The 9,994-nt window shown below is 49.8% G+C and overlaps 1 protein-coding gene across 1 annotated transcript in view; it reads left to right on the forward strand.

Annotated features, from left to right (window-relative positions):
- The window catches only part of SLC6A5 (solute carrier family 6 member 5), a 102,903-nt gene that overhangs the window by 76,793 nt on the left and 16,116 nt on the right, over positions 1 to 9,994 (forward strand). The window contains exons 12-16 of the mRNA XM_032977955.2: positions 159 to 271; positions 3,021 to 3,152; positions 4,261 to 4,360; positions 4,481 to 4,581; positions 5,976 to 6,143. Coding sequence (XP_032833846.1) covers positions 159 to 271; positions 3,021 to 3,152; positions 4,261 to 4,360; positions 4,481 to 4,581; positions 5,976 to 6,143 — 614 coding nt within the window. The remainder of the gene's footprint in view (positions 1 to 158; positions 272 to 3,020; positions 3,153 to 4,260; positions 4,361 to 4,480; positions 4,582 to 5,975; positions 6,144 to 9,994) is intronic.

Consider the following 9,994-nt stretch of genomic DNA (forward strand, 5'->3'; position numbering starts at 1 on the left):
GTGAGCGTGCGAGTGAGTGAGTGAATGAGTCAGTGAGTGGGTGGGTGAGTGGGTGAATGGATAGGCGGACCAGATTAGCTTGTTGAAGGCTACACGGGGGATCTTTGTCTTTTTGTGTGCGTGTGTGTGTGGTATGGCATCAAACCGTGCACCCCCAGGGCCTGGCCTGGCCTTCGTGGTCTACCCAGAGGCCCTGACCCACCTGCCCATCTCCCCACTCTGGGCCATCCTCTTCTTCCTCATGCTCCTCACGCTGGGCCTCGACACCATGGTACGTGCCCGCTTCAGGCTGAGTCGACCCAGGGGCGTCCCGCACCAGGGGGATGATCAGTTCAGGCTGAGTCGACCTCGTGGTGACCCGCACCACCAGCAGTGTTTAAAGCCGAGTCCACCTGTTGGTAGCTCGTGACTGGGGGGGATCAGTTTTGTCTGAGTCGACCTAGTGGTTGACCGACACCTGGGCATCGCTTCAGGCTGAGTCGACCTAGTGGCGATCCATGCCTTGGGCAGTATTTAGGCTGAGCTCACCTGGGCACGCCGAGGAGCAGTTCTGATCCTGTTTTTGGCTGTGAGCTGGAATCGAACTCGGGTCGCCGGGTGCTGTAGCGCAGTGGTGCGCCACTGCACACAGGTGAGTATGTACACAAAGGCAAAGATCCCCCGTATAGCCTTAACAGACTGTTGAGGCAAGTGCTATTCGCGAGTAGCACCTGTGAAGGCCGGCTCGGCACACGAGTGGGTGGCCAGCACCACGCCCGGCTGCCTTTGTTTCCCCAGTGACGATGATTCAACACCGCACAAGGTACTAATTTGAGGCTGAGTCGACCTAGGGGAGGCCTAGGACCGGTTCAGATAATCGTCACTGGTGTTGGTGGAAAGCGGGAACCGAACTCGGGTCGCCGGATTCGTAGCACAGCGAGCTAACCACTACACTACCGCTCCCCACACACACACACATTCTGGTGTGTGTGTGTCTGTTCGTAAGTCGATTTGTTCCAAATTTACTCCTGTTGATTCCAAACATGTTGTATGACATGTCCACTAAACATGGTGAATGGCTTCAAAAGATGTATAATCTCATGTAGACGTAGATGCCACTGGTTCTTCACGTTCTGCAGATGTAGATGCCACTGGTTCTTCACGTTCTGCAGATGGAGAAGCCACTGGGTCTTTACGTTCTGCAGATGTAGATGCCACTGGTTCTTCACGTTCTGCAGATGTAGATGCCACTGGTTCTTTACGTTCTGCAGATGTAGATGCCACTGCTTCTTCATGTTCTGCAGATGTAGATGTCACTGATTTTTGACGTTCTGCAGATGTAGATGCTACTGGTTCTTCATGTTCTGCAGATGTAAAGGCCACTGGTTCTTCATGTTGTACAAATGTAGATGCCACTGGTTCATCATGTTCTGCAGATGTAGATGCCACTCATTTTTCATGTTCTGCAGATGTAGATGCCACTGGTCATTTACGTTCTACATATATAGATGCCACTGGTTCTTCATGTTCTGTAGATGTAGATGCCACTGCTTCTTCATGTTCTGGAGATGTAGATGCCACTGGTTCTTCATGTTCTGCAGATGTAGATGCCACTCTTTCTTCATGTTCTGTAGATGTAGATGCCACTGCTTCTTCACGTTCTGCAGATGTAGATATCACTGGTTCTTCACGTTCTGCAGATGTAGATGCCACTGTTTCTTCATGTTCTGTAGGTGTAGATGCCACTGGTTCTTCACGTTCTGCAGATGTAGATGCCACTGGTTCTTCATGTTCTGTAGGTGTAGATGCCACTGATTCTTCACGTTCTGCAGATGTAGATGCCACTGTTTCTTCATGTTCTGTAGATGTAGATGCCACTGGTCCTTCATGTTCTGCAGATGTAGATGCCACTGGTTCTTCATGTTCTGCAGATGTAGATGCCACTGTTTCTTCATGTTCTGTAGATGTAGATGCCACTGGTTCTTCATGTTCTGCAGATGTAGATGCCACTGGTTCTTCATGTTCTGCAGATGTAGATGCCACTGGTTCTTCACGTTCTGCAGATGTATATGCCACTGTTTCTTCACGTTCTACAGATGTAGATGCCACTGGTTCTTCACGTTCTGCAGATGTAGATGCCACTGGTTCTTCATGTTCTGCAGATGTAGATGCCACTGTTTCTTCACGTTCTGTAGATGTAGATGCCACTGGTTCTTCACGTTCTGCAGATGTATATGCCACTGTTTCTTCACGTTCTGCAGATGTAGATACCACTGGTTCTTCACGTTCTGCAGATGTAGATGCCACTGGTTCTTCACGTTCTGTAGATGTAGATGCCACTGGTTCTTCACGTTCTGCAGATGTAGATGCCACTGGTTCTTCACATTCTGCAGATGTAGATGCCACTGGTTCTTCATGTTCTGCAGATGTAGATGCCACTGGTTCTTCACGTTCTGCAGATGTAGATGCCACTGGTTCTTCACATTCTGCAGATGTAGATGCCACTGGTTCTTTGCGTTCTGTAGATGTAGATGCCACTGGTTCTTCACGTTCTGCAGATGTAGATGCCACTGGTTCTTCACGTTCTGCAGATGTAGATGCCACTGGTTCTTCACGTTCTGTAGATGTAGATGCCACCACCGCCATCTATTGCGCAGTAGTTGAACTCCCGACTCTCGATCCGAACGGGCAACCGGACATAACGGACGGGTTTGTCATCTCTGAAAGTTAGTTTAGTCGAATGTTCGCAAGTAGCGGAGTCCCCGTAACAGCCATGAAGCAAATAGAAATGGGCGCAAAAGCAACTGCGTCGCGACGTGCCGAAAAAAAATTAAACCGACCTCGGCGACAGGGCACCGCCGTCGAACCAGCTCGAACGGACGCCCAACGTTGTCCACTCAAGTGCGGGGACCACCGCAACAGGCTCTCGCTACAGCGGCAATTGCCCGTCGAGTCTGTCATGGTTCTATTGGGGGAGGCGGTGGGATCTTTGGCTGTGTTTGTTTGACGCCCACCGTGCGTGTGCGTGTGCGCGTTCGCAGTTCGCGACCCTGGAGACCATCGTGACGTCCGTGGCCGACGAGTTCCCCAAGTACCTGCGCGCGCACAAGCCGCTGTTCACGATGTGCGCGTGCATCATCATGTTCATCCTGGGCTTCCCCATGCTCACCGAGGTACAAAGACAGAGATCTCCCCCCACCGTGTAGACTGTCAAGAGGCAAGTGCTCTTAGCGAGTAGTGCCGATGAACGCCAGTGCGGCAGACGATGGGGTGGGTAGCCAGCCCCACGCCCAGCCACATTTGTCTTCCCAGCGGCAATGTATACACACCGCATCATGTACTCATTTGAGGCACCTATACACATACATACATACGCATAGTCATACAGAGGTTCCAATGATCCTCCTCATGATCCATGATCCCCCACTGGTGCCGCCCTCTATATTAATACAGTTCCCATGATCCTTCACTTCTCATTGTCCTCCACTGGTGCCGCCCTTTTTACTAATACAGTTCCCATGATCCTTCACTTCTCATGAACCTCCACTGGTGCCGACCTCTATACTAATAGAGTTCCCATGATCCTTCACTTCTCATGAACCTCCACTGGTGCCGCCCTCTATACTAATACAGTTCCCATGATCCTTCACTTCTCATTGTCCTCCACTGGTGCTGCCCTTTTTTACTAATACAGCTCCCATGATCCTTCACTTCTCATGAACCTCCACTGGTGCCGACCTCTATACTAATAGAGTTCCCATGATCCTTCACCTCTCATGAACCTCCACTGGTGCCGCCCTCTATACTAATACAGTTCCCATGATCCTTCACTTCTCATTGTCCTCCACTGGTGCTGCCCTTTTTTACTAATACAGCTCCCATGATCCTTCACTTCTCATGAACCTCCACTGGTGCCGACCTCTATACTAATAGAGTTCCCATGATCCTTCACCTCTCATGAACCTCCCCTGGTGCCGCCCTCCATACTAATGCAGTTCCCATGATCCTTCACTTCTCATGAAACTCCACTGGTGCCGCCCTCTATACTAATACAGTTCCTATCATCCGTAACTTCTCATTGTCTTCCAATGGTGTCTCCTTCTATACTAATTTAGTTCGTATGATCCTTCGATTCTCATGGTCCTCCACTGGTGCAGCCCTCTTGACAAAGAAATCTCCATCGATGCTTAGCTGCTGATGTAATATCACCACCCCTGTGTGCCCCCCCCCCCCCCCCCACGTGGCACCCCCTCTCCCCCGTGTCCCGTGTGCCGCTGGCAGGGAGGTATCTACATGCTACAGCTGGTGGACACCTACGCTGCCTCGTACTCCCTCATCATCATCGCCATCTTTGAGCTCGTCGGCATCTCCTACATCTACGGTAATGGTCGTGACGATGGTGGTGGCGGTGATGGTGGTGATGCTGGTGATGATGCTGCTGATAATGATGATGATGATTTTACTGATGCTGATGATGATGGTCGTCTCTGGTTCCCATCAGGTCTCAACAGGTTCTGTGAAGACATTGAGATGATGATTGGCTTCCAGCCCAGCTACTTCTGGAGGATCTGCTGGGCCTTCCTCACACCCACCATCCTCACCGTGAGGCCCAGCACTAAATTTGCCCCTAACACTAGCCTGAATACTAGACCCTAACACTAGCTCAAATACTAGGCCGAACACGAGCCCTAACACTATCCTGAATACTAGGCTCTAACACTAACCTGAATAGTAGGCCGTAACACGAGCCCTAACACTAGCCCGAATACTAGGCCATAACACGAGCCCTAACACTAGCCTGAATACTAGGCCGTAACACGAGCCCTAACACTAGCCTAAATACTAGGCCAAAGAGGAGCCCTAACACTATCCTGAATACTAGGCCGAGCACAAGCCCGAACACGAACTTGAGAACTATACACAGAAACAAACACTAAACCTAACCCTCCCCTCCTCACCATGAGCCTCAGGACCTAGTCTTCACACAAGCCCTAGTGGTAGCTTCCATACTAGCCCTAACACTAAACATAACCATAGTCACTCACCCTAAACACTCACCCTAACTCCTCACCGTAACCTTCCACGGTAAACCCTAACCCCTCACCCTATGCCCTCACACTAACCCTACCGGAAGCCTAACACTGCCTTCTATTCTCAGTTTGAACTCGGCTCTGACATTTGAATTGGTCCTGGAGTTCGTTTGTTTAAACTTACGTCTAAACTCTTTCACGTTTGGCTCTGTCTTCTGGCTGAGCCTCCCAATTGCTGAGCCCCGGTTTATCGTTGTTGTTGTTGTTGTTTTTGTCATCATCATTGATTATTTCGAGCATTTGGCTGATATAAATTGCCACACGGTGATACGTTACTTCGTTGAGCTATCATTTGTGATGGCCAGGTTGCTTCTGAAAAATAAGATACTAGCTCAGTGGGGTTTTACCTTGTAAACTAAAACATTTTGATTTAAAGCTTTCGTGACTGCAGTAATTCATATTCTTAGCTCTTTCAGTAAAGTCAGGTTGAAGGGAAACAATAAAATATATATAAAACAATAAAAATTCTCACGACGTTTCGACCATAACACAAACGGTCATCATGATAACCGTTTGTCATCATGATGACCGTTTGTGTTATGGTCGAAACGTCGTGAGAATTTTTATTGTTTTATATATTATTATTTTATTGTTTCCCTTCAACGTGACTTTACTGAAAGAGCTAAGAATAACTAAAACATTGTTTAGTTTCATTTGTATTTTTTTGTGCTTTGCTTACCTTTCCTATACTTTACACTCCCGTCGTGTTGTTTTCGTGTCGTTTGTAGTCGTAACACTCTGACAACCCCGTGCCCCTCTACTAGACATGTTTTAAACAAGAGCTTCATAGCTCATCGGATTCATCCAGTCTAAATACAAATTCTGATTCTGTCGTTGTTGCTTCACGTCTCCTCCTCCCTCCTCTTACTACCTGCTTCATACCTCCTCCTCCTCCTCCCATCGCAGTTCATCTTGGGATTCAGCTTCTACCAGTGGACGCCCATGACGTACGAGGCCTACCACTACCCGCCCTGGTCCATGGCCATGGGCTGGCTCATGGTAGCCAGCTCAGTCATCTGGATCCCCATCATGTTCGTCGTCAAGATGTACCTCGCTCCGGGAAGCTTCATCGAGGTGAGAAACACTGGCGGGTGGCGGAGGGGGGGGGGCATTGGGAAGTGCGATGGGGATGATAACAACGGCGGATTCCGGAGGTGGTCTGGCGACCCAGTGGGTTCGGAGGGCTGAGCCGGCACCACTTGAGATGCTGGGTTCGAATTCGTGTTGCCCCCACCCCCCCAACCGCACCGCCCCCCCCACCCACCCATTCATTAACGCAGAGTCGGCGAAGGACCCTTGCGCCAAACGTGTGACCTCTTGCGGCAGCGTTGGCATCGGCTGCTCTTGGCCGCCGTACACACCGGCGTGTCTCGAGCGATGTGTTTGATCCACGGATCACAGGGACGACGATGACGACAATGACGACGATGACGATGGGTAGGTTGGCTTTCCATTCCAGTCTCTCGCGCCCGAACGTCCGACCGCTGATCGAAGTGAGGGCGCAATATTTTGACGTGGGAATTTGCGCATCAAGACAGTGGGGGGGGGGGGGGGGCGTGGGGAGGGGGGGGGGGCGACGTGGTCCACAAGGTGACACCGCAGCCGTCTCCCTCGATCGCTAGGGGAGTGGTCGCAGACGCCGACGGTGACGTTTTCGACAAATTCGAACCGCCGGATGCCAAGAATTGCCGTCTTTGGCACCGTGTCCCGGCTTGTGGTTAAACCGGTCTCTTGGGTGCAGCGAATTGATGGTCTCAGCCCGGTCACATAGGTCACGTACAGACTCGGAGATTCACATAAAGACTCCTTTTTCTTTTGGTGTTAGATCTCATAAATATAAATGTGTGCCGTTAAACCCACCACCACCCGACACCGCCAATTAGTAAAGGGTTTGTCACGTAAATGAAACGTGGCCAATTCGTTACCGGTTCAGCGCCACACCGGTTGTGTGTTGGAGAGTGAACCCACTACAACGTTTACAATTCGAGTACCATAACGTTCCGCCGGTAATTACAACAACCAGCATCATCAGGCGACAGCCAGAGTTGTGGCGAAGTCCTCCTCCTGTTTGTGACGTCACTCGTCACCTAGGGATTTCAAAATGGCCGTGTCGTGCCAACAGAGCCAGCACTGCTGAGAAATCTGAGTTCAATCCCTGGGTATTGGTTTGTGCCCCTCTCTCTCTCACTCTCAGGAGGTTCATAATGGCCGTGTCAGAGCCACAGACCTAGCACTGCAAAGAAACCTGGGTTGCAATGTAGATTGCGGCTGTTAGCTACACGCAGTTAACTACACGCATGTGACCCAAGTTTGATTCCCGCTCGCGACCAACACCAGTGACGATTATCTGAACTGGTCATGGGCCTCCCCTAGCTCGACTCGGCCTCAAGTGAGTACGCAGTGCGGTGTGTAGTAAACATCGCCACTGGGGAGACAAAGGCGGCCGGGCGTGGTGTTGGCCACCCAGGCACTGCTACTCACTAACGGCAATTGCCCCAACAGTCTGTTAAGGCTATACGGGGGATCTTTGGGGGGGGGGGGGGGGGGTGAGGCCTCGCGCTGTTTGTGCCGAGTCGGGGTTGTCTCGACCCGGTCACCGATGACTGCACAAAAATACAATTACACCCCCCCCCCCCGACTCCCCCAGCCCCAGGGCCTGAACCCAGCGTCCCTCAGCTGTGCTGGATCAGTGGCGCTGACACGGCCATTATGACCCCCCACCACCATCACCTAGGATAGTACTTCTCAACCTTGGGGGGGGGGGGGGGTAGATGGTGTTGCCCCCCTTGTCGAATTTTCCCGTTCTCAGTGAGAAACGTGCGGCTTTAACGGACGTCAGTGTTTTCAACCCAAAATTGTCAAATTCCGCGAGGCCGTTCCCAACTAAGCTCGTGCAGTCGCCGCGAGCGGGTGACACCGACAACAACAACAACAAAACACTCAACGGACACTACGAGGCCATTTGTTCGCCGCTTACTCTTGGAGGGCCAACATTGTTGACGATCGACGAGTTCAGAAAGGTCGTTTAAGTCCTTCTAGGTTGACCGTACGGGTTTACTTTATTGTATCGTAGTTATTTTATGTTGGGCAGGCTCACTGCGCGATTAATATTCACCAATGAGTCTCACGTACGAGATAAGTTCACGCGTTTATGCATCACCTGATGTGTGGCTCTAGATTTTGGTGTTATAATTAATTTATGTAGTTTATTGTAAAACAAATTCGGTCACAGTCAATATGATCACTGTTACATTGGATTTATGGCTTTTATTTTGGTGATTTCGAAAAGTTTTTTTTGTTTTGGCCATGTTTTTGTTTATTGTAGTACTGAGTTGACTGATGGCCTTAATCTTAGTTGTCTTGTGGTTGTTGTTGTTGTTATTTTGACTTGCATCTCACTGGGATTTTTGCACACAGCGTTGGTGTACGGTGCTATTTCGGGAATATTTTGATATTTTTTTCCTGTATTTTCTGTTTGCACAGTCACACATAGTCACTTTAAGATGTTTTCTTGTTCATGTTTTTTGTTTGTTGCGGTTGCACCCGATTCAAGAGCCGAATGGCTCACAGGGCTATACCAACATAAATGAACTATGAACGTAACCCCCAGGGGTTTACATACCCCCGGTTGGCAACCACTGGTGTAGTGTAGTGTTTAGTGTAGTGTATAGTGTAGTGTATAGTGTAGTGCATAGTGTAGTGTATAGTGTAGTTCTTAGTGTAGTGTATAGTGTAGTATATAGTAATGTAGTGTACAGTAGTGTAGTTTATAGTGTAGTTCTTAGTGTAGTGTATAGTGTAGTATATAGTAATGTAGTGTACAGTAGTGTAGTGTATAGTAGTGGTGTGTGGTGTAGTGCAGTGTGTATTGTAGTGTATAGTAGTGTATGGTATATAGTAGTGTATAGTGTAGTGTATAGTGTAGTGTACAGTGTAGTGTACGGTGTAGTGTATGGTGTAGTGTGTAATGTAGTGTATGGTGTAGTGTATAATGTAGTGTATAGTGGTGTAGTGTAGAGTAGTGCCCCCCTGTGTTGCCATAACAGACTGTTGGGGCAAGTGTTGTTAACGAGTAGCACTTATGAAGAAAGCCGGCATGGCACACGAGAAGGTGGGTGGCCAGCACGACGCCCGGCCGCCTTTGTTTCCCCTGCGTCGACTCAGCCTGAGTCGACCTAGGGGAGGATGCCCAGGACCGGTTCTGATAATCGCCACTGCTGTTGGCTGTGAGCGGGAATCGAACCCGGGTCGCTGGGGTTCGTAGTGCAGCGCGCTAATATCTACACTACCGCTCCCCACACATACACACACATATACACACGCACATACAAACCGAGGATTTGATCACATTTTCTCGGCGGTGCTTGCCTGTATGTGTGTATGTTAAAGGACAACAAACTAAACACAAAAAGCAGTTCCAAAGAAATTAGTTTTCAATCCAGATTTTTAAAAGTGGCTTCCTAATATGAGAAGGAAGAGAGAGAGACCCATAGAGATCCAGAGACTGTCTCTGACGACACGGCCATCATGAATCCCCCCCGAGAGAGGAGGACTGAGAGAGACACCCGTTCAGTGCAATCAGCGAATCTGAATATTTATTTAGACCGCAGGAAGAAGTCCGGTAAGGGGCCGGTTCGAAGCGTTACAACGAACGAACAACGAACGAGCACGCTTCATAACGACGATCGTAGAGGCGGGCTTGGAGGCTGCTGTAGAGATTACGGGTATCAAAATTTAAACAAAAATCCACCGAAAATCCCATCATCGTTTTGGTCGGAGGCCGCCATCGTTCGAATATCGGCCCGGAGGGCGGAGGCGCCACCGTTTTCTGCCAACATGCGCACGCTCTCGGTCGGTCTACGTACGGCGCGAAAGAAGTTCAACGTGCGTAGGTACGCACACGCATGCGGTGTCGTCGCTCGCGG

The sequence above is a fragment of the Petromyzon marinus genome, chromosome 65, assembly GCF_048934315.1.
Source record: "Petromyzon marinus isolate PM22_M1 ecotype Great Lakes invasive population chromosome 65, UKy_Petmar_22M1.pri1.0, whole genome shotgun sequence".
In the NCBI taxonomy this organism is placed as follows: Eukaryota; Metazoa; Chordata; class Hyperoartia; order Petromyzontiformes; family Petromyzontidae; genus Petromyzon; species Petromyzon marinus.